This window comes from Amblyomma americanum, chromosome 3, assembly GCF_052857255.1.
Source record: "Amblyomma americanum isolate KBUSLIRL-KWMA chromosome 3, ASM5285725v1, whole genome shotgun sequence".
NCBI lineage: Eukaryota > Metazoa > Arthropoda > Arachnida > Ixodida > Ixodidae > Amblyomma > Amblyomma americanum.
In genome coordinates, this window is record NC_135499.1 from 136526725 (window position 1) to 136550622 (window position 23898).

The 23898-nt window shown below is 44.3% G+C and overlaps 1 protein-coding gene across 30 annotated transcripts in view; it reads right to left on the reverse strand.

The window, feature by feature from the left end:
* The window catches only part of LOC144124954 (CREB-regulated transcription coactivator 1-like), a 67287-nt gene extending 43899 nt beyond the window's left edge, over positions 1–23388 (reverse strand). For 7 of the 30 annotated variants that reach the window (XR_013313326.1, XR_013313322.1, XR_013313321.1 and 4 more), the window contains exons 1-7: positions 23150–23314; positions 17237–17311; positions 10465–10719; positions 10059–10123; positions 9229–9323; positions 6835–6915; positions 5302–5414 (exon numbers count right to left, since the gene is read on the reverse strand). Coding sequence is in view for 22 of the 30 variants with exons in the window: in XM_077657943.1 (XP_077514069.1) it covers positions 5302–5414; positions 6835–6915; positions 9229–9323; positions 10059–10123; positions 10465–10719; positions 17237–17311; positions 23150–23260 (795 nt within the window). In the remaining 8 variants the exon portion in view is untranslated. Of the gene's footprint in view, positions 1–5301; positions 5415–6834; positions 6916–9228; positions 9324–10058; positions 10124–10464; positions 10720–17236; positions 17312–21957; positions 22240–23149 lie in introns of those variants that run through there. The other 23 variants (XR_013313327.1, XR_013313324.1, XM_077657944.1 and 20 more) reach the window with 16 other exon arrangements.
* Between the last annotated feature and the right edge of the window lie 510 nt (positions 23389–23898).

Sequence of the window (23898 nt, forward strand, 5' to 3'; positions counted from 1 at the left end):
GCATAAATATCTATACAAAGGCATTATTAAGAAATACAATGGGAAAATATATATATAAGGCAAATGAGGTGAGGGGCTCGTTTGACAAACATATTAAGGAAGCCAACAGTCAACGAAACCAGGGTGCATAGGGGAATGTTTCTATCTTTTTTTTAATATCTAGTGCCAATCAATTAGTTTTAAAGAAAATTACTTATCAAGCGGCAGAAAAAACAACCATGCCGCCGGTGGGATCCGAACCCACGACCTCCGAATATCGCGTCCGGTATTCTTACCAACTGAGCTACGGCGACGGCTGTCCAATCTGCAGCTTTCGTGGGTATTTATGTTTAGCGTGTAAGCGAACCTTGAGAGTGTTCACCAGCGCCACCCTCGTCCATAGCAGTGGACGTAGCACGTCCTGTAATACCGCAAGTGTGACGTAGAACACCATCTAACGGCGAGGGCGGAAACTGTGCGAGAACCCTCTTACACGCTAAACATAAATACCCACGAAAGCTGCAGATTGGACAGCCGTCGCCGTAGCTCAGTTGGTAAGAGCACCGGACGCGATATTTGGAGGTCGTGGGTTCGGATCCCACCGGCGGCATGGTTGTTTTTTCTGCCACTTGATACTTGATAAGTAATTTTCTTTAAAACTAATTGATTGGCACTAGATATTAAAAAAAAGATAGAAACATCCCCCTATGCACCCTGGTTTCGTTGACTGTTAGCTTCCTTAACACACACACACACACGCACACACACACGCGCGCGCGCGCACACACACACACACACACACACACACACACACACACACACACACACACACACACACACACACACACACACACACAAAGGTTAAGTTAATTGCACTAAACTTACGCAAAAGAACAGGTTAAGATAAGAGAGAAATCAAGATTGTGGCAGATTAAGGCAACCAACGTGCGTCGAACATTTCGTTTGAGAGTCAGGTAAAACATTTTAAGTAACTTCGTCATTAGCCAATGAGTTGCAATCTTTCAGGGATACGAAGGGTGAGGTTTGGTATCTTATATTAATGTGACGTGGGCACTTTCAATTCAGATCGAACATAGTTCTAAATGAAGCGCTGAGCGGACTCCACAAGCAGCGCTGTTACACATTCCCACTTAATCCCAATTGACGAGTTGGCCTGCTACACAACAGATAGCGCCGCATGCACACAAGGTTGTATAAATAGTGGCAAACAAATGCGCCTGTAAAAAAAAAAAAGTAAGCGAAACATTTCTGATCACAAATCCCAAGCCTGTGATGCAGCTGCTAGAGGTTACATCGCAAATGCACACCAAACAATGCCAATAGCTTGTGCACGTTGGTGGTATGCTTGTTTACTGCCCAGGCAGGCAGACGGCGCTGAGAGTATGAAAGCAATATGGAAATCATGCCGCACTACATAAAATAAAAAATTATTTTAAAATTTTAGAGCCTTTATAAAATAACTTTCTGCAAGTTTTATTTTATTTTTGTTTTTAATCTGCCTATTTCCCGAGTGCCAGATTAGCAGCCCCCGATCATATTCAGGAACCGGCTTGGGGTCGAAGAGGATGAGGCTTGATCATGATTGAATTGGCCATGCAGCAATGGTACATTGTGTTGGGCAAGTTGGAATTGATTCATATTGTGAACCAGCGCAAAACGGACAACGGACCTAGGAAAGAGAAGCGCCCGTGTCGTCTTCTCTTTCCTAGGTCCGTTGCCCATTTTGCGCTGGTCCACAATATGCAGCAATGCGTGATCTGCACAGAGTTCGATCCCAATCATCTCGATATAGATTCAAGGTGCCCATCTGACAGCTGTGTTAGTGTTTATGCAAAGATGGTTTGCACTATGCAGGAATGACCAGTCTGGGATGAGGTATGATGAGTAGGAGAGATGTGAGAGCAGCTTCAAATGGGAAACCACCATAGTACAGGAAGTATTCACTGAGGTCACAGCAGCCACCATTTTGTTGTTTGTGGAGCACTGCGAAAGGTTGCGGGCGTGTCTAATGGGATTATCACCGCCTGCTCCGACCTGGACTGCTGAAGCTACGAGCTGGACAACAAAGTGGTGCCCGTGACATCATGTGAATGCCCCTTATATTAAATGAAAGCACAATAAATAAGAGAACTTGTGCCCAGTGATAAGGTCAGGAATATTGAGAGTATGCTTTAGTAAAGACACACTTTGATACAATGTGTGATCAAAGAACGAACCTGACACGTTTTTTTTGGACGGGCTCAGAGCGATTAATTAACGGGAGATGTGGCAACTAAACCTATTTTCATTATTTATGCAACAAATGTAACAAAATTTGGCAAAGATATGAAACTTTTTATGCAGATTTCAGAAGTGCATTATATTTTAAGCTAGCTGGTATAGTTTCTGAGCAATTAGAATTAACACCCTCATAAAATCATCCTCTTTAAGTAAAAAAACCAAAAGTTTCTTACGGTAACGCGTTCACAAAGGCCTGTCTTGTGCACTAAAGTTATTAGTTCTTTTTCTAGATGCCCAGTACTGATGAAAATAAAAGTTAAACTCTAGCATACATACTCACAAGAAAATGTTTCTTACAATAAAACATAAAAAAGTGATCCTCAAAGTCACAGGATTCATGTGAAAAAAATAGGAACATTCTACTGTTATCCGTTAATACTAAGTGCCGAAGGGATGAGTGACAGCAATCGAAGAGAAAGTTAAAGCTGAGAAAACCAAAAGTTTATTTTCTTGTTAGCCTTGTTAGTCGCCATGTATGCTTTAGCTTTTGGTCAGAGAAATGCAGCACTGCAACCAGCAGAAGCTCTAATCTCCCCTTTTCATTTTGATACTACAATGGCGATGTTCCCTCGTTAGAAACCCGCGGAATTCGCGATGCGTCAAGCCCACCAGAAGTGTGACTCGCTCACAATTTTCGACGACCACTCATTAAAAAAAAAATTTCCAAATTTGTACTGCATATTTCGCTATAGTTTTTCGTCAAGAAACAGATGAAGACCAGAGGGTTATACAAAAATAAATAAATTGAGAAATGAAAAATTTTGACGAATTGGTCATTTTATTTGTTGCATCCCCCTTAATGCAGTACTTCTTGGATTCTATATTAGTGAGGCATATTCTAAGGTAACTTTATGAGAGAAGTGTGAGCATGAAGCTTCGTCTCAGAGTGAGACAGATATGCAGCATAGACCGGTTATAAAGCATATTGCGGGAGTCGGGAAAATCCATGACTAAAGCGCAGCTTTTCAATGCATTCGCGTTTTCAGAATGACCAGCCTACCTTTCAAATTGAACCTGACAACACATCAGACGCACAACACTGCAATCACAGGCAACAAAGAAGTTTATGTGATCTTTTTGTTGAAGCGCCGTAGCGAATGAAAGAACGACGTTATTTTAGTTTGGCGCTGCGATTGCACTGCGTTGCTAATGGCTTCATCTTCAAAAACAGAGAGGCACTTGAGCGCTTGCTCGCTGAGGTTTCTCTGAGCGCAGTAGAGGCGCAGTTTGTTGCAACAGTCGAGCTCGTCTTTGCACGAAACTCCTGCTGCACTTTCACTCACTTCGTCAAGCTCATCCTCGGACAGAGGCTCATTGCAACCGTGCACCGCTGCCACGATGTCATCTGTGGCGGCTACTTCACACACAACGTTGTCGGGATCAGCGACGACGACGAGGAGCTTATCTCGTGCCGTTCGTTGAAACGCTGAATCCAACCGTTCATTGGGTTGAAATAATCATGCCCCAAAATGTTTGCAAAGCACCTGGCCTTGGCTTGCAAGGCACCTGGCCTTGGCTTGCAATATCGAGCCACTCATAGAACGCTCTGGGTCCGGACCTCGCGAAACCGTTCAAACAAAGTGGCGACATCTTCGTACCTTGACGCACGAATCCGCTTCCTTGCAAGCACCGCGGAGTCTTCCTGCCGCTGTTGTCGCAACTTGCCGCTGTTCTTTTAAATGGCGGACACAGCAGTGTCGGCGACACCGTACTATTTTGCCACCGTAGGTTTTTTCATACCTGCCGCGGTGGCTCAGTACTTAGGGCGCTCTGCTAATGATCCAGGGTACCCGGGTTCGAACCCGACCATGGCAGCCGCGCCCATGTGCTGTGCGATGCAAGTGCATGTTAAAGATCCCCAGGTGGTCGAAATTATTCCGGAGCCCTCCACTACCCTCCGCTACTGCACCTCTTTCTTCCTGTCTTCTCTCAGTCCCTCCTTTATCCCTTCCCTTACAATGCAGGTGTCCGCAGAGATGTGAGACAGATACTGTGCCATTCCTTTTCCCCAACAACCAATTTTCAATTTCCTCTTTCAAATCGCTCTCAACATCCCTCACAATGCTCTGCTTGGTTTCGAGAGCTTGCCGGTTCCTGGCTTTCAGAGGAGCAGACGCCATCAGAACTGAAGGCAGCCTAGGCTGGTAGACTTGCTCACGTTGTCAGCTGACTTGTCTACGCTGTCAACTTATCGCTACACGCGACGACATGTCTCGCTCATGATCTCAGGAGTGACAAGATGATGCCGCACGTGTGCACGGTATGCGCTTGCTGCCACTGCCGCCGCTCCAGCATGCTCGTCTGGCCGTGCCACCACATGCTTTCAAGTTTTGTCCAATCAGTGTGCCCAATGGAGGCGCATCGGAGAGCGAGAGGAAAAACGCCTGCTTTGCGAGTTGTACTTTTTTTGCTATTATCCCCTCCTGCCTTCAGCATTGCCTTGAACCACGCTGACAACGCTCCTCTGCCCCGCCTGTTGCCCCCCTTCTTGCGCAATCTGGAAAGCAAGCTCCTCACGCCCGCTGGTACGCGGGCCGCCAGGCTTTCAAGAACCCGCACTATATGCGGTCTCCGCTTACGCGCTCCCACGTATTAAGCGGTACGCCAATACACTGAACTCTATGGGAAGCGAAGCGGTTGTCACAAAAAACCGTATACAATGTGGTCCCGCATTATGAGCAGTTACATTATCAATGGTCTGAGCTGTAAATGACATTTGATGAGACGTTAAGTCTTAAATGCTCTGTCAGTGACGTGATCTTTGTGAGCATTTCAGCTTAAATGAGATAAGGAATGAATGCACAGATTTTTAGAGCCCTTAGTTCTTTCATTTCTTAAAATTTGGCCTTTAAAATTCAATTGTCAGTCCCTTTTAAACACTTTTTTATGCTAACATAGGACAATCCATATCTACTCAAAACCAAGATCTAGCTTACAAAAAACCACTACAGCAATACACGCAAGAAATCATGCAATGGGCAACAAAATGAAAATGAGAGAAACTTCAGAAGCGACACTCACACATCCCATACTGGAAAGACTGCTTGGATAACAGTCACCTCCCCCTCCTCCTTTGGGGTCCCAATATCCTTTGAGATTCATGCTGTCCATTGCCATGCTGTTCATGTCCATACCTGTTAAAGGAAGCGAAGACACCAATGAGGAGAAAAACAACAGCAGACTGTGAAAGTCTGCTAAGTTGAGAAGACATGCACAATATAACAGGCCGCAGCACGTTGCACGAAAACAAGCATGCAAGAATACTTTCAAAGCATGCATCGGAAGCAATTAGCACAATATCATCTTCAGTCCTTCAACAGCCATAAGCAATGCACAACACCACAGCAATTGCTCCAAAAGCACGAAAAAGCCAATTATAACAACAATGAGCCAATAACGCTGTTCTCATAGATAAGCAAAAAATGAAATTGCGCCACCTGCCTCACACTGCCCTCTTTCAAGCTCATTTACCATCAACAAAGCGTCCACGCCAGAAATCTCAAGCACATCTAGGAGAGCAAACCACCAAAAATTTAGTCCAGAAGGAACTGGAATATCAAGGCTGACAGGAGAGCTGTAGAATTCTCTCTTTTCCTTTACAGCTTTACGCATTTCTTTCTCTTATGCTTTCTATCTATTCCTCTCTCTGTAAATCTTACAAATGCATCGATAAGTTACAGCATGCAGCACGAAAACCACTGAACTATCATTCCACGAAAGTTGAGTGAAAAGTACCACTGTGGCCACAATCATGAAGGAAACAAGTGGGTTTATAAACCATGAAGTGAGCTTATATTACCACATTCAAATTCTTATTCTGTCACATTCTGAAGCTCTGTTATCTAAAGCAGTAGACAACTGCACACGGAGGTATCAAGGTGGAATTAACACTGATTGACTATTTTCTCATTGCTTATTTCCTCCTCCATGCTGTCGAGGCCCAATATTTCATTAATGTCGTTAATGCCACAAAAAGGAAGAGATGTTAAGGAAGACGCAGCAAGAGTACCAAGCCAAACAGTGAAGGACCAATTTCCTCGTCCACAGCACAACTTCCCTATTGGCAAATAAACTTTGCAGTGACAAACCTCCATTAGAACCAACAGTGATAACAAAAAGAGATACATGGAGCCAGGAATTCCAAAGCAACATAAAGCCAGTAGAAACAAAAGATTTTGGTACCCTTAAGTCACATTTCTAGAGAACTAATGAACTTTCCCAGCTGGCACCTGCTCATCAAAGAACACAATAAATCTCACTGGACAAGTTCATAATAATTTCACAGATATGCGGCCACCATGAGTCAGTAAATGCAAAGCTGAAGCTCAGCATCACAATGCCATACCCACAACACAACAGCAGCAAGCAGCATCACCAACAACAAAAAAGCATTCACTATTCATGGGCTTCAACACTTGCCCGACAGATACCTCTCAAGACACCATCAGGGAAAAAGACAACGCGAATGATCACACCGGCAGTCTCGCACTCTATTCTACTGTGCAACACTTCTGACATGCGCGAGAGGAAGGTATGTCTACTAGACCCGCGTACCAAGGATCTCCTGCCCAAAGCCATCAACGCGCCCAGAGCAGTCACGGTACATCTGGTCCAATTCCCGAGCTGTGACGGGGTCTGCAAGGGACACGCACAATAATGGCAGCTGTAGCAGACACTCTGCCTTTGGAAGCACTCAAACCTAAACGACTGCAAGGACATCACCCCTGCACTTCCTCTGTGCAGGGCGTAGGTAACGAAACAACTTCAGTTCAGGAAAGTAAACAAATGCATGATAACCTCCAGAAATTAAAGCAAATATTTCTCTATTAAACTTGACCAGAACGATCCCCCACTGGACTGAACAGCAAAAAAAATCTAATACCCGACATGATGCAACATAAGTATGACACATCAATAGGTATAGTACGCCTACATCTAATGGGTATGCACAGCTGCTGTTGTTGCAAAGCAGGTTCCCAACTGTGAATTTAACAGCCATCCCACGCAAAACCTAATACAAAGACAATTCTTTTTGTGTGCAGGAACAGCCAGAGCTTTTATACAAAAGAACAATGACTGTCAGACTGAAAGCAACCAGCAGCACACAAACCGACAAAAAGGTTAACCTCTGCTGGAGCAAGCGACCTTTTTCACCACAGAGGACAGAAATTAGGCTTAGTAAGCATAGTAGCCAGTAATATACTGAAATTAATTTCAATGAAGAATGTTTAAAGCTTCACGATCTCTGCATAGAAAAACAGCCAAGTTATGTAGTCAGTACAGGCTTAGGCCAGTATAAAAAAGGTCAGCATATTCCACCAAATTTTGACAGCCCTTGGGCGACGTTCAAAACCCAACGTCTCTCATGACGGGCCGGCTTATACCAGCTAATAAAGGAACTGAAAAACCATGCCTCTTTGCAGCATCTTTGCACAAAAGGTACGGAAACATTTTCCAGAAAAAGATCAAGCAAGACAAAGTCATTTTGGCTGTCATTTTCCCTGAAATCTTCTAATAAAGCGAAATAACACATTACACTTTTTTTTGCAAAAGCAGAGATTTTCCATAGAACATAAGATTTTCAAGACTGCAAGTGGCATTTTCACATGCCATAACCTTGATTCAAACTTTGGAAGCTATCACAATGCATCAATGTCACTCAAAGTAAAAATAGAAAGCCCAGATAGCAACACAGTCATGAGCCAAAATTACGCTCCACTGTATTATCCTTTCTGTGGCCAAAGGAGAACATGCACAAGGCAATAAAAATATTTAAAAACATTCAATAACAAACTGCGTGATCGGAATGTAACAAATGTGAAAAATGCTCAAACATACAAATTATCTGCATGGACATCCAATTAATTTCTGTAATTCTGAACACCCACTGAGCTCGCTTAATTTTTCAGAGTATGTGCACTAATTTTTGAAAGATTAGCCTTCAGATGGCAGACACTGTGTATCTGTGTATCATGATGGGCTTCCATTTTAAATGCCTGGGACCATTTGCAATCTGGTCCTTACAATGACCCACAATGACAAATAAAAAATTGGATGGCACATTATTTTCAACACCAGCAAGTTTACAAAGCCATGTTTTTCAGCAGTAAGAGGCTTCATGAATATTGGCATGCAACTGATCAAAAGGAGCATGAAATTCATGGCAAATCCGGAGACCTACCACTATGTTTTCAGTTACATTGTAAGTTCAATGTAGCACAAATTTTTCAGAATAATAAATGCCCGCTTCAGACAGCCCTATTGCCGGACCCTTCCACACTTGAGCAAAATGCTTTACTTCACAAAAAAGCACCAAAAGAAGCAACATAACCTAACCTGAACATTTCCCTTGAAAAACCGTTTTACCCCTTTCGTTCGGCTCAATTCCCCTAAAAAATTTATTGAATTGCATCACTACCTGTTCTACAATATTGTCTCTGTGCTTACAGTTAGCATAACAGGGATCTGAACAGTTCACTACCTGATTACAGGCAAATGGTGTCGCGCATTGCGAACAAAATGCTGCACACAAGCTATCCACTGATAAAAATTAGCATCACCCTCGAACTTCACAGAATCAATGTGTGACCATTCTCTACAGGCTCACATAAAAAGGAACATGGAAACAAAGAGAAAAAAAGAGCAAAAAATGTGCAGAAGGTCTGGAAAAAGAAAGCTCTCCCATGCCACACAGCACATATATCCTGCATAAGCGAGAAGAGAGTCATGCTTTCATCACCCACGGCTTTCCATTCGTTCATGCAAGCGGTGATGCGGCATACAGGAGGTGCCAGGCGGATGCCAACATCAGAACCATCTTCTGTGAAGTCCCAGATTCTTGGCCACCAGTCAGAGACAGTCAAGAGGGGGAGAAGAGAAAGAGAGAAAAGAGCAAGCGAGAGAAGAGGAGCAAGCAAGACAGGGCAGAGGGAAGCCCCCGGTGCGTACCGGTACCTCTGCGCTGCCCACATGACGGCCCCACTCCGGGAAAGTTTTCCTGCGGGGTCTGTGCGCTCTGGTGCAGTGCTGAATCCGAGTTGGTCCTGAAAAACAAAGGGCCGTCAGGCAGTGCAGCATTGAACGTAATCGAATTGAATGCGACCACCCTGAAACCGCCACTAATAACCAAATTTAAGCAATTTCCTACTTTCAAGGAGCAGATTGAGGCAGGCAATGCCAGTAAGTGACAGCACAATCCACTTTGTTCCTTGTTTGTTCCTTGTGCAGCCCAGATCTCCAGCTTCTGAACAGTCTGTCAACATTTAAGTAACATAAAACACTCCAGTACACGCCTAGACGAAATGGTACGGATGGATTCCATAACTGACTGCTTCTGGATCAATCATCAAGAAGCTTTTGTACATGGAAACTGCATGTGTTACCTCCAAAACTGAAAGTATGCAGAATAATTCTAGGCACCTAATTTCAGATCAAGCATTGATCAAGCAGGTAAATTCCACCTAAAATGGAAGTGCCAACCCCACCTGCACAGTCACTAAGTACGTCACAAGAGCACAAACTGTGCGTGCACATCACAAATAAGACAGGGTTCAGTGCTCCTTTATGGTCTGCTAACATGCACAATAACCGCAGGTTTTATTGCCTTAAATACAGTAGTCAAAGAAAGCAGTCTGCTCCTGTTTAGAACTCAAAAACAGTCTTCACTAAACAGAAATAAAACTCTTGGCTTTCAGGCATACCAAACACTAAGTTCATACAAACACATGTGAGGAAGGATTGAAATGGATAGGTTCCTTCAGATTCCAAAGGCAACTTACCTTCTCCAACTGGTATCAGGCGGCGGGGAAAGGTAGAGCGCTGAGCTGTATGGAGACACATCGGCCTGCGACAACTAGTGTCAGGAATCAAACGAACAGTGCAACGGCTCTCTAGTTAAAGCAGTGGTCAAGAAGTATTAGAAGCTTTCAAATCTTTCAAGCACAGAATGTTTTCCTGCACATAAACCAACCAGTGGTCATTTTTCATCATATCACTTATTCTTCTGGAGCACAGTTGTTCTACTATCCTTAGGAGATTAGAGGCAACATTCTGTGTTTATTTATATTTAACAGCCCGCAACCAACAGCTGTTCAGCCAGAACAAGAAAGGTATTAAGAGACACTGCATCATGTGCACAGTACACAGCAGTTCGTATCCATCAGCATAAACACCCAGCAAGGATACACGCTTGTCAAAGGCCATCTGGCGGCCTTTGTGGGGCGCAGTGGCATGACGGCCCCGTTCGCGCACATGCGGCCGGTCAGGAAGCATAGAGGAGGCCTCGCGCCCTTGGCGCATGTCCTCCAAGTGGTTCAGTGCTCCCTGCAGGTCTATGCTGTGAGCTGGCCCTCCGCTCATCTGGTTCACATTTGGCAGTGAGCCACCCCGGTAGGCACCCAGGGAAGGTGAGATGCTCAGCTGGTGCTTCGAGTATGCCCCCTGCACATGACACGACACCGGGAACAATAAAAATGCTGTTAGTGCCACGCAGCACCATATGTGTGACGCTTCCCTCTACTGAAGCAGTGCGTGTGAGGCACCGAGAATTACGTGGACCCTCACACAATGCTTTTCAAGGTGATCATTCATAACTGGCACCTGAACTACTGAAGATGGATGGGTCATGACCAGCTCACCTACAAAGCACGATGTACACCCTCCCAATTTTTTAACATGAACGCACGAGCGCCAACTAACCGGTGCAGCGGTGCCGAGGCGGAACAGAGTGGAAATCGGGAGAGGGAACGAGCATGCACGCCGATCATGCCGCTGTAGCTAGCGTCGTCTGTTTGGCTGTTCTGTTTCGTGTGAAGCAACCCCTGCGAAGCAAGTTTTATGGCCGAGTTCTAAGAACGTTTGTTTCGCGTTCTACCTGTTGCGTGTTTGTGGCTCTGGGCTGTTGCAAATGCGTAGCGTTCCAAGCACGACTCTAGGCCCCAGTTGCATTTGCAGGTATTGTCTCGAGAGCATTTGCTTTAACGAAATTAACGCAGCAGCATCGAGGGTCTTCTTCAATATATTTTTCGTAAGTAACGATTGCAACTGGTTTCTTGGGCATGCTAGGCTGTTCCCAAATGTATGCTCTTTCCAGAATCACTCAGGCTATATGCAGCAGATAAAAGCAGTTGCTCGCAGCTTTATGGGGCTCCGATGGATAACATCCGATGATGGGCAGGGGTTGCTTCGCATTAATCAGAACAGCCAAGCAGACAAAGCTTACTACAGCAGCACGAATTGTGGGCGTGTTTTTGCACCTCGCACGCTTTACCCTCTCGTTCTTCTTCCAGCGCAGCAGCGCCGGGCAGTCGACGCTCGCACGTTCATGTTAAAAAATTGGAAGGCAGTCTATGTCTAACACCCACACATAACTCGGAGGATTCCTGTAGACTACCATATCACTGCCACTTGCTCTTTTGTTCAAATCACAACTCAAAAGCCATCCAGTGCTCAGACAGCGTAACCATTTGACAGTGTCATCGTCACTTTCATCGTTTATCATTATCATATCAAAGAACAAGTAACAGTCAATCACAGTACAGGAAGAGCAAACAACGAGACACATAAGCAAGCATTCCTATGCAAGCAGGCAGCAGCAAGTGAAGCGATGGGCCACGACGAGCTTCCAGAGTAATGGGCAGAGTTCATAACAATTTATGCATTGAGTAATGCACACTGCTTTCACAGCAAACAGGAATTTCCAAACTGCCTTCCTGTACGGCCAGTAGAGGGCAAAAAGCTTAGTATGAATGCAGTCTGAACTTAGCAACAACAGGTCAAAAGCTTACCGCTAACCTACACACCTAAGTCCCACATTAGCTCCCCACTGTACGCCTCCTAGCAGATGATTTCAGAACCACTGATGGGCAAGCCAGTGCAGCCAGCTGACCATGACGAGAACAGCTGGGTTGCAAGAGTGCTGCTTTCCACCAGTACGCATGAAAGTGCACTTTTTCTGCCGTGAACAGCACCAAAAAAAGCGAGAGCCTTGTGCAATAATAGGCATGTATCTGTTGTCAGCTCCACGCAGGTTCTTCCAGCATTCGGAGTGAATACCGTGGATAAATGTGGCAGGACCCAGTTTTGAAGCAAGGGCTGTTGCACGTCAGCTTTTTTGCCCCTTTTTATCACTGACCAAAAGCTTCTTTTCACACCTTGTTGGCTCGTTAATATTACAATATCCTCATACTGGCTGTCTGTATCACACAGGCACTTGATACACAAAAGCATCCTCAAACAGCACTGCATCAACTTGTTTCTACAATCGAGTTTACAAAGGAAACTGGCCGTGACCATTCATTAAAGGTTCCATAAGGATTTTATTGGTTTGTACAATTACACTGACAAGGGCTATTGGCCACGCCACAACAGAAAACAGTGCCAGACTGAACAGCCATTTCACAAGACAACAGACAATGGCAGTTCTTGTAATGTGATAGCTCAGACAATCCTGCGCACACCGATAGAAAGTATTAGTTCACCCCAGCAGCAAATCACTCCGTCTTTTTCGATGCTGGGACGCATGATCCTAAGTACAGTGAACGAAAGCTCATGTGATAGTATGTGTTACTGATAACGAGTAACTGAGGCTTCTCAAAGAGCTTCAGAAGTTCCGACAGATCTGCCATCATGCATTTCTGGCCATGCATTCTACCTCAAGGACTGCCTTTTCATGGACAACAACATTTAGATGCATTGCTGGCTGAACAAATATGCATGCACTCAGTTTTCGACATGCTTGCAGCCAAACCATAAGGTGAGATAGCAAAAAGAGGACAGTGAACTTATCAGAGCATGGCCAGGCCGAGGCTGCTCAAGCCTAGCCTTTGTGATTTGATTTACATGATTCTTGGTGGCATATTAGGGGATGCAACACTGGAAATAATGTTGGTGTCTTGGTGCCACAAGAAGACAGGGCCGGCCAAAGACCCAAGGCCAAGACCTTAGCAGCCCAAGACAGTTGCCGTAATGTAGTGACAAGAGCATGAGACTCGGGAACAGTAACCGAGAACAAAGATCAGAGGAAAATTTAAAAGGTGACATCAAGCAATAAGGTCAAACAGCACGAGTGTGAAGCTTGGAAAATAAAGGGTACCTTGAACTGGACACTGCAGCAGAAATGTGGATGTGAGGCAAAGCAATCGATTATGAAGAGAGGCAAGGGCAGAAATCTGGCATACTCTACAGGATAACTGCAACTGACATGAATGGTAGTGAGAAATGCAGCATGAACAAGGCATTACGTCCCAAAGAGGTGGTCAGATGGGTCTCTCTTTAACTGCTTTCTTTTTGTCTTCTTGCACATTTGCCACATTCATTTTGGATTAGCTTGGCCATAGCAACAGCTCTAACACCAAGACAAAAGGGTGCATACCTCACCAAGGCACTGCCAGCTAGCAGAAAAGTGCACAAAAGCAAAGTGGGACAGGATGCTGCACATCACACTCATCACCCTTTTTCGTTATAAAGTGAACAAGTGCTTAAGCACCAGCCTGCATCTGGTGCAGTGTTGGCACAAAGTGCCCAAAATACTTCAGTTTAATAATTCATGCTGTGTGTTCAATGAAATAGCACAATTAATCACGACTTGTGTTGCATTCCCACCACTACAAGGACCCAGAGTGAGCTAACTAAACACTGATGAGCAAACACTGCTCGGTAAATTAACATCTGTAATATTTGTACGAAGCAGAGAGTGAAAATGGGTGCTACAGCTATTTATACAAAATAAAATCAGATAGGCAGATACATTATGACACTTCAGCACCCGTCTGTAGCCACATTGTCTATGTTCTTCATTTTTATTGGCCACCAAGGACAATGGACATGCTCAATTTAAACAACAAACTACAACTTTCCTTGCCTCTTCTCTTTCGCTCCCTTAAACCCACTCCCTTCACATGCCATTGTCTGCTTAGCCGCACCACCTTTCCGTTCTTCTCTGCTCATATGACAGCAGGTTCGTATGATATGGGCACACAGCGATCAAGTGACTCCAGATTGTCATCCACACAAAGGTTACCAGACTGTACAAAGCAATTACATCCACTTCAGTACCCATAACTATGTGTTAGCAACCGCATAAGTAGAAGCAGAAGACAACAAGCCTAGACCTTTTGCTAAACTCCGCAGATGAAAGCAAGGCCCTTATTGCAGCATCAAGATTTTATTGTTCTCATACTGGCAAAGAGAAAGGCGTGTAGAGCATCTATGTGTTAAGGGCATGGCTTTTAGGCACAGAGATGAGTGACCCCTCTATTAAGCAATAAAATCACAGACACCCACTAAGTGCTTCTGTTGCAACACATCTGGCAAACTGCCCAGATGTCAGCATTACTTGCCATCGAGTTTGACATAACTCAAGATTGTACAAAATGCTAAGGTTCAATTATTGTTGAAGAACATTGTCAGGTGCTTCAAAACAGCCCACAGACTCCTGTGCAGCGTCACAAACAGCATGCTTACATCAATATTAAAAGTGTGTGATTAGTAAAATTACTAGCTACAAATATGCTTTCTTTCAAACCAGAAGAGTTTGAGTACTGCACACCTCTACAGCTTTTTTTTTTTTCTTGGATTTGCGTTTTGAAAAGGCTGGCACCATGATCTGGACCCGGGTACTGCTATGCTTTTTACATAATCAGTAACACGAAAATCTATAATACCAAAGTGTCACGACCTCTACACCAGAAAGAACAGAGGTCCAGTTCTGCACAAATAATGTTTCTGTGCACTAAGTTTTCCACACAAGACACTAATTTATAAACCCTTTATAGAATGTTTCCTGAACCTAACCTTACATAATGCTTTAAAAATCCTAACATGCAGGGGAACACAGCTTCACAATGCAACACAGCAAGAACACTGAGGTTCTCACCTACCCTCTGAAGCATCTTCAAAGAACTGCCCTTCAATAAAGAGCTCTCTGTAATAAATTTAGTTCCTAACGAGGTACACTTTTGTGTTTGTCCATAAAAAGCCGACTTGTTGTCCCCATTTTTCCACAAAGACATATGACACACCAATTATGTGAAGAATTAATAGCATTCACAAAAAAATTGCATCCTTTAACCATGGAAATCTACAAGTACTTTGCACATTCAAACTGTCAGTCCAGTTCATTGCTGCAAGGTGTAGTTCCCCGTCGACTTGAACTAATTGGCAACTTCAATGCAGTGACCGCAAAATGCTAGAGGCCCGTGTACTGTGCAATGTCAGCGCAAGTTAAAGAACCCCAGGTGATAAAAATTACCTGGAGCCCTCTACTACGGCATCCCTCACAGCCTGAGGAGCTTTGGGACATGAATCCTTATAAACAAAACCAAGCCAGCAATACAGTGACCAAGCCTGCCACAACTGTATATGAAAGAACTGAAAGCTAGTAGGCATGTGTTACCTTCATGTCATGGCCAATATATGAATATATATATGTGCGACATTTCCAACAATTCTTTGCAAGACATGTAAACTGACTGCTTACACATTCACAATATAGGTAGGGCTATGTTACTGCATAAGGATACTAAGAGCAGCACTTTTCGTGCAGCTCATAGAATATATTCATTCATAAATAAGCAGCCCAACATGCCCTACAAATTATAGGTTCAATGTAACAAATTTCAATACACAAAAGGATACTGGCTGATTTGAATGTTAAGCTCTCCAGAGATACAACAATACCCCACCAGGTAGTAGCTATGAACGTAAATAACCATGACAAATGAAATAACTTTAACTTTGCACTCCAACATCTGATTTTCTGGTAGCTCTGGTTTAGCTGTGTACAGTGGGTGACATCTATTCATGTGTAAAATACTGCAGAGCGGCAAAAAAAATGTCTGACAGGCACTTGTGAGCATGAGTAGAACCGGTGCGATAACGAGAGATCGGTAATGCACCAAACTACCGCCTTTAATTGGACTTTTTTTGTGAGTATACGCAAAACTATCTTAGAAACGTTACACCACTTCATGTAATTAGTAATTCTTGTGTAATTAGTCATGCTTGTGTAATTAGTCATCCTTGTGCTGTGCCAGTATGTAGCAATGTTAGACATTAAAGGAGCACTTCTGAAATACTGAAGAAAGAATTACTTCTGAAGGAAGCCCTCCTGGAAGAAGCACGTTTAAAATATGCCAAACCCTGAAGAGGCACAGCTAAGCTCAAGTGCTGGAAATAAACTTGAAAGCCTTAGAATTGCTCCGACAGATAAGAAAAGATCCATAGACCTCTGTTTGAGCACACTTGGTGCAAGTCAGGTTTATGTATCACACACCCGATAAAGCAAGGACATATGGACATTTTTAACACTGCCTGACTCTCATCCATACAGCTTCACAATCATTCTTCAATATTTGTCACCGAAATCAATACTCATGTCCACACAGACTTCTCACGGTCTATAATGTCTGTGCTTCAAAGGCTTTGGGTTTACTACCACAAGTACAGGCACTGCATAATGCCCTCCACAACAAGCACTACTCCTCATAAAATAGTCCAATTAGAAGATGCAAATAACTTTGAGCATTAAGAAATTCTACTCGGGTAGCGAACACATCCAAACTGCTGTGTCGCACAATACATACGGATATTTTCATCATGGTAAGGAAAGAAAAAGGTGAAGACTAACACCAGAACAAATGAATGACAATAATACAACCCTGGGATAGCCTATTCACACCATACCAACTAACACGTACGAACCTTGCTATTTGAACTACGGCTACAACAAACCATTTCAGCCACTTGCAAAGCATCTCGGAGCTCTTGCAACTTAATTAATGCCTTAAGAAATGACAACATGCAACTGAAGCCTGCCTGCTATGCCGTAACATCAACAGCACCACTTTTCGCGAGACAAGTGCCAACATTAAACAAAAGCCAAGCAGACAATGCCTCAACAACACAAGTGAATGTTTTCCGTAAGCAACTGCATTACAATGACGGTAAGATAGCTTACATTGGCGGCTTGCTGCATGTATGAGCTGTCATACGAGGTTGCATAAGCCTGCATATTGTCTTGCCCATGGCTGGTCTGAAAATTAAAAAAAAGAAGAAAAGAACAGAAATAAATAAGTGCCCTGTGTAAAACTATGCAAGAAAAAAATGATGCCAAGATATCTGCAATAAGAAAATAACAAAACAAAAACCAACTACCATTCATTACCAAAATCAAATGCTGCAGGCACTAGTTTGAACCCAACTGATAGGTAATGGTGGCATTTTTTAGCTGAAGAAAAATTCTCTCAAAATAGTCAAAATTATGCCAAACTGATAACAAATTTCGAGAGCAGAGCTCTTAAAGACAGGGGTCGAAGTCTCGCGTTTCTTAGCTGCACCAATAGCCCTATTTTTTCCCCAATGGTATGTGTAATGTAAGTTTGGGCAAGCTAATGATGGTAACCCATGTGCTCACTGAGCACTGTGAAAACGTGAGGGATGTGACAGCAGAAATGATGAGCACATAAGTGCTTAAGTGCGGGGATAAGTGCGGGGATAAAATCACGAAATATCGAAAAAAATTGGATTTCAGAAAACGCCAGATTTGGTATCTATAAGGTCTTTACACTTATATCCGGAAAAATTTTTCTCAAAAAATCTTGGAAGTGACTTTAAAAAATGTTTTTGCGACCACAAATAGCGAAAAACTGGCTGAAATCTCCGTAAAAATGCCAGTTTTCTCAAAAACGTTTTTTGACCTGACTGTCCTGCTTGCAGAAATCATAGCATGGCAATGGCTTTACGGATTCTCGTGCGGTTTCCTGCACTAGTTCCATGACAAATTTATTACGCACTGATTTCATATATTTCCAAATTACTTTCTCATTTTTTCATGCTGTCACTAATTTGACATGACAATAATGAGTGCATTGTGGAAGTGTGTATATAACATTTTGTGCAGAAAAAGAACCGGGCTGCTAAAAATATTTGGAGCATGCCACTGCATCAACCATTCCGTTGGGTAAAACTTAAAAAGAGTGACTGCATGCTCCTAGCATGTTTTGTTATCACACCAGGCTTTCTGCAAGTTTGGTATAGCAATGAAGCATATAAAAATTTGTCAAAACTGCTTAAGTTATTTCAGTGAAATTTCGTATTTAAGAATTCAGCGGACTTCCCTATAAGCATGCCAAATTTCATTGCTCTACACCACAAAATAAAAAATTTCACCTCCGATCCCCACGTCCCCCCCTTAAGCGAAGCCAGGAAAAAAAAATGGAGCAGTGGAGACTCATGATGCACGCCTAAAGCAAAACTTTTCCTCTAAAAAATTAAAATCACCACAAAACAACATTTAATATGAACTGACAGCCTTTGACTCAAACCTCTTATGCCCAATACATGGCAGGGCATTGATGGCAACGCAAATATGCTTTAGACAATTATATTGATCAAACTACTGACCAAAGGAAACGTTTGTGACCGTTATACTAGGCAACAGCTTTCTGTGGCCAAGCAGTAGAAGCTACGAGTGCAGGCTACAAGCTCGCAGGCCTGTCTCTTTGGCTCGTGCATGCGTGCGAACAGCACGCTTGTGGAAGCCGGAGTTTCAGGCTCGTAGCCTCCACTGCATAGCCACAGAAAGCTGTCCCCTAGTATAGGTCAAACATACATTTAGGGAAAGACCACTGAGCTGCAAACTTTGAATCATTTCGGTGGATAATACGCCAGCTGTGGTAGGTAGGTGTCCATGAAAAATCAAAGCTAAAAAAATTTGGACAGCTTGCCCACACTGTGCATGATGAATATAAAGAAACCCCGTCAGATTAGCTGCACCAGTTACATAACCAATGAAATACATCCATCTCTGCAACACTAACAAAACAGTGCAAAATATGTCACTGTAAGTGATGCATGTGCCACATAGCTCAAGTACTACCAAAACCACACCCATACCTTTAAGAGTCTACATGCACAATTAAAATTATCAACACTACTAATATAAAGTAACCCTCTACTAGCCGAATATGTAGCATGCCTTTCCTTAGTTTTATTTCAGAACCTTTCAGTCCTGATTCTCAACTAAGAAGATGTACATGTCTCTAGAGCATCACGACCTTATTTGCTTTTAACAATGATGGCCTAGGCATATTGCAAATTCAACAGTAATCACTTCAGGGTCCTTAGATGGGTGAAACATATCTTAAAAACGTCCGTGTTTCAAAGATAATGCCCGCTTTCCCAGATAAGTTCAGTAGGCAGCTCTGCAGCTTAATATTCTCTCTGTAGCTGATGCCAAAGGCTAGTCAAGTAATTCCCAACCATGATCAAAGCATTGCGACGTAAATGTAAATCACCAATTACCAAGTTCCTGCACTTGTCAGCATTGCATCATTTTCACACTCCCAATTAAAACATGCAGCTCAGAGCCCAAAACCGTTTGACATTTACATGCATGTTTAAGCAACTTTTAAATGTGAAAACGCTTCTTCAGATACCTCACTTTATGGCACGTTCACACCATGTTTTCACCATACAAACTATGTTCCAGTGCTCACTTCAGCAATTACGCAAGCAAACAACACCATCACTGATACTGCTGTCGCATTGATACTCATCAGAGGTGCCCTGGTTTGAACAGGTTCATGGAAAATTGCAAACGACAGTGCCACCCTCCCGCCCGCATAAACAACATACTTTGACACAAAATGCGGGCAACCTTTGTAAAGAATGGTAGATAACACTGGCTTCAATCAATCGAACTGTTAGGTAACGTTGATTATGGATTGCTTCAAAAAAAAAACATGTCCAATGAGATGCACAATGCACTCTGCAATCCGGTTTGCACACAATGATCTGCAACACAGTGCGCATAACTGTGCTACCCTCCACTGAGTGCACTAAGACATGTTTCAATCGTCCACACACCACTCAAACAATATTTCACTTTTGCGAAGCTTCACAAGCACTTAGGAAGTTGTGCCTCATGCTCCCATGTTAGTCTGAGACCAATAATGCAGGTAATAGTTCTCGGCAGTTTTCTTTACCACATCACCGTGACATTTTTAAGTGGAGTCATAATACCACCACTATAATTGTGCAAAGAGCAGAATCTTGTAGTGAAGCTGCATACTAAAGAGATGCTTACGCATTGTTATCAATAGTAACGTATTAGCAGAAACACAGGCACCTTCTTTTAACGACCACTTATGCCTTAAGGTGCAGACAAGCAAATGACAGCTACGAGCGAACTGGCAAATGCACACTGTGAAAAACGAAGTGCGCGCCTGCTACAGGCTAGCGTGCATTTCCCGCACCATGCGCACGCCATATTTAACACATTGTGTTCAACAGCAGAAAATTAAAGTGAGCAAGATAATGAGCTCCAACACATTGAGCGCGCACTATCAAATTATTTCCTCAGTGTCCTGATAACTCCCAACGCAAAATTTGTACAGTTAGGAACAGCCATTTCGACATGAACTGCAATATAAATGCATAAATATGCCGCCCTTTCATAGTTACCGCCAGACCGCTTTCAGGTTCGTTTGCTCGGTAGTTTCATCACCACTCCGATTTCCAAATGCTAGGACTATCCGTCTATGTACTCTTAAACCCCATTGGCAATGAACCTGAAGGCATTTTATACATCACACAAGGCTTTCTTTCTGTGCGAGATTTCCCAAAGCATGCCATCTGCGTATCGTGTTGGGTAAAATGATAAAGCATGGCTAGAGTAGGATGTTAGCTTGATGCACAGTGCTGTAGATAAAAGCAGCACAATACAAACAGCACATGGCAGAAAAAAAGAAGATATGTAGGAAGCCATGCCTGCTAGCCTATCATCAATGGCTCAGTGTGTAGAAGAGAAACTTGCGATCTTTGGTAAAACATAATTTGCAGATAGTAGCTCGGAAAGCATTCCACCTCACCCCTAGAGAGGTGGCGGGGAGTACGGTTAAGTTTTTTGTTTTTGCAGAAACTCTAAAACAGTATGCATAGAAAGAGATGCCATGTATAATGTAAAAAAGAACGCTGCCAACAAATCAGCAAGACCTCTATCCCGATAGGTGCTTGCAGGTCAGTTAAAGTACATTGTAGCAAAATGGAAATCATCTGGAGCAGCACAGATGCTGTGAAGAATGAACATATAAAACAGGAAGTTTGCATGTTTTTGTAATAATAGAAAATGTGTGTCCAACAGCTGTTCTTGATAAGAACATAAGCAGGTGACAGACGGTTAATGACATTCACATACATCGACAAGCCAAGCTGTACAAGAGAAAAAGGAAGCACAAGTCACACACTGAAACCGCTCACAGATGGCAGCTGTAGCCTTTTACTGCAAATACTTTATTGTGAGCAGCTTCAAGAAACACCTGCACATAACTTAGACAGGTTTCTTTGAGCCCAATGCAACCGCCATCTTTGCAAAAGTGTGTTAGGTTAGTTAAGGCTCTCAAGCAATGAAATTGTGGTTAAACGCTCAAGATGGTTAGAAACCTACACGGCATGTGCAGGCTGCATGACAAATGCTTCGGGAAATAAGGCGCAAGTGCATCAATCAACGAACAAGTAGTCTCAGCTCATTTTCTCAACGCACACATGTATCACAGATGTCAACACGGACTGTTCACTGCCATTGCAGCATGAGGAAAAAATAAAAAAAAAACAGAACCAGCAGGGAAAGATATAACGCGCACTGCAGCAAGACTGTGCCAAATACCGCCAACCCGTTACCTGCACGGACGGCTCTTGGGCGTCAGCTAGTCTAAGGAGGTCCGCGCAGTCCGATACGCCCGCCAAAGCGGTGCGAGACAGACGCTCAGCGTTCGCGAAATCCGTGATGGGAAGTGTGGTTCGTCCCCGAGATCCGCTGAATGGCCGGCTGCCGCAGACAGGGCTCGCGCCTCGAAGCGCGCGTGCGTCATGCGATTTAGCGGCGCCAGCCAACGGTACTCGCATTTCCGATTGGCACGCTTCGCACGAGGCACGACATGAGCACCGTACGCGATTGCGTTTCCCTCCAAAACAATGCACGCGGCAGCGATGCCGAGCTCGGTGTTACGTAACGAGCCTGGAGCTGCGACAACGCGGGCAGCGATCGGCGCGAACGGGGTGCCGCTGCGCCTCATAGTGCGAGGCGCAATCACGGTAGCATGCGCCGAGTGCTCTTGAATTCCGGCCCATACCGTACGTTAGACCGGAGCTACCCACTAAGAGCAGTTCGCGACGCACACGGGGATAAGACGGGGCATCGCGCGCAGCTGTTATCGCGGGCGGCTGTCAACGATACACGCGGAAGGCTCGCCCCGGACCACAGGACAGCGGTGCACGAACGGGTAGCCACTTTCGCACGGATCTGCAAGCACCACGGGAGGCAAAAACAAAGCGCGCGCACGGAGTTTACCGAGGTCGCTTCCCCTCTTCCTCCCCACAACGCAATCGTTGGAAAAAGTGGTGTGCTGCTGGGTATCTATTGATCTGTTTTTGTAAGGGGGCCAGCCGCGCAGACACCTCGAAGCGTCTCGCTCGAATTTAGCGTACCGCCGCCTCGCAAGGAGTAAGGCGAACGGCCGGGATGTTGGTCCGTACGGCACACGACCGCTGAAACGTCAGCGCGCGATCCAACCTGGTTCGTAAGCAATACATTTCAGCGACAGTAGAGCGCCTGGCATCAGACGCGTATCGTTGGAGTGATCCTGCCTGGTAAACGGTTCCACTTAGGCGCCTCGGAGCACTGCGGAAGGCTTGGAATGCGTGGGAGCACATGCTGCAATACACAGCGACGCTGATCGATGTCCAAGGCAACAGAAAACGGTCGTCCGCGATGTTTTCTTCGTGGTCGCTCCGTGAGCCTCCAGCGACCGTTTTGTTGTGGCGCGCCGCAGAGACGCCACAATGCACAGCATGAATGACAACGGGCACTTACTCGGGTCGCCCCAATCACTTCCCGCATGATCTGCTCGAACGCCGCCGTTTCTTCAGCTTGTTTCTGATTGTGCAAAGCGATCTTTTCGCTAAATTTCCTCGGATTCGCCATGATAGAATAGCGCCTCGCTACTACGCGATACCCTCGACCCCGTCCACAGCGACGATAGGTAATGCGTCCATTGGCCGCGCTGGTGCGCAGCGAGCGCGAAACAAATGCAACAAAAACAGCAACGAAGAGAGTGCGCTGCGAAAGTTGCTGCCGGATTCTAAGTGGGTATGTCGCTTGCTTGCCGTTCGTTTTTGTCGCGCCCACCCAAGTGTTGTGGCGCTGCAATCGCTAAAGTGGTTTGCAGCCGTAGCGTTTTATGAACGAAAAGCAACAAAATGCCCCCGCTTTCATTTTTTTTTTTGCCTTGAATCTGAACGCTAGCTAATGTAAAGCTTAGTTATTGACTGCCTGCGACATTTTTTTTTTCATTGCTCGCACATCAGGGTCAACATTGACGGCTACTCTTTCAGCCTCGTGGTTTCGTTTCTCTCACATAAGCAAAACTATGAAATCATTTCTAACAAGGTACGTACTTGCGCGAATAAGATAGGGCACAACGAAGAAACGCATACGATATTTGCAGAGCGCAACTTCCAAGTGGTTTATTTAAACGTAGAATACAGCTATATTTATACCAGTGAGGGCAAAAACAAAGAGCAAAAGAGCAGACACGTCTATTTCATGTCAGCAATCCGCCG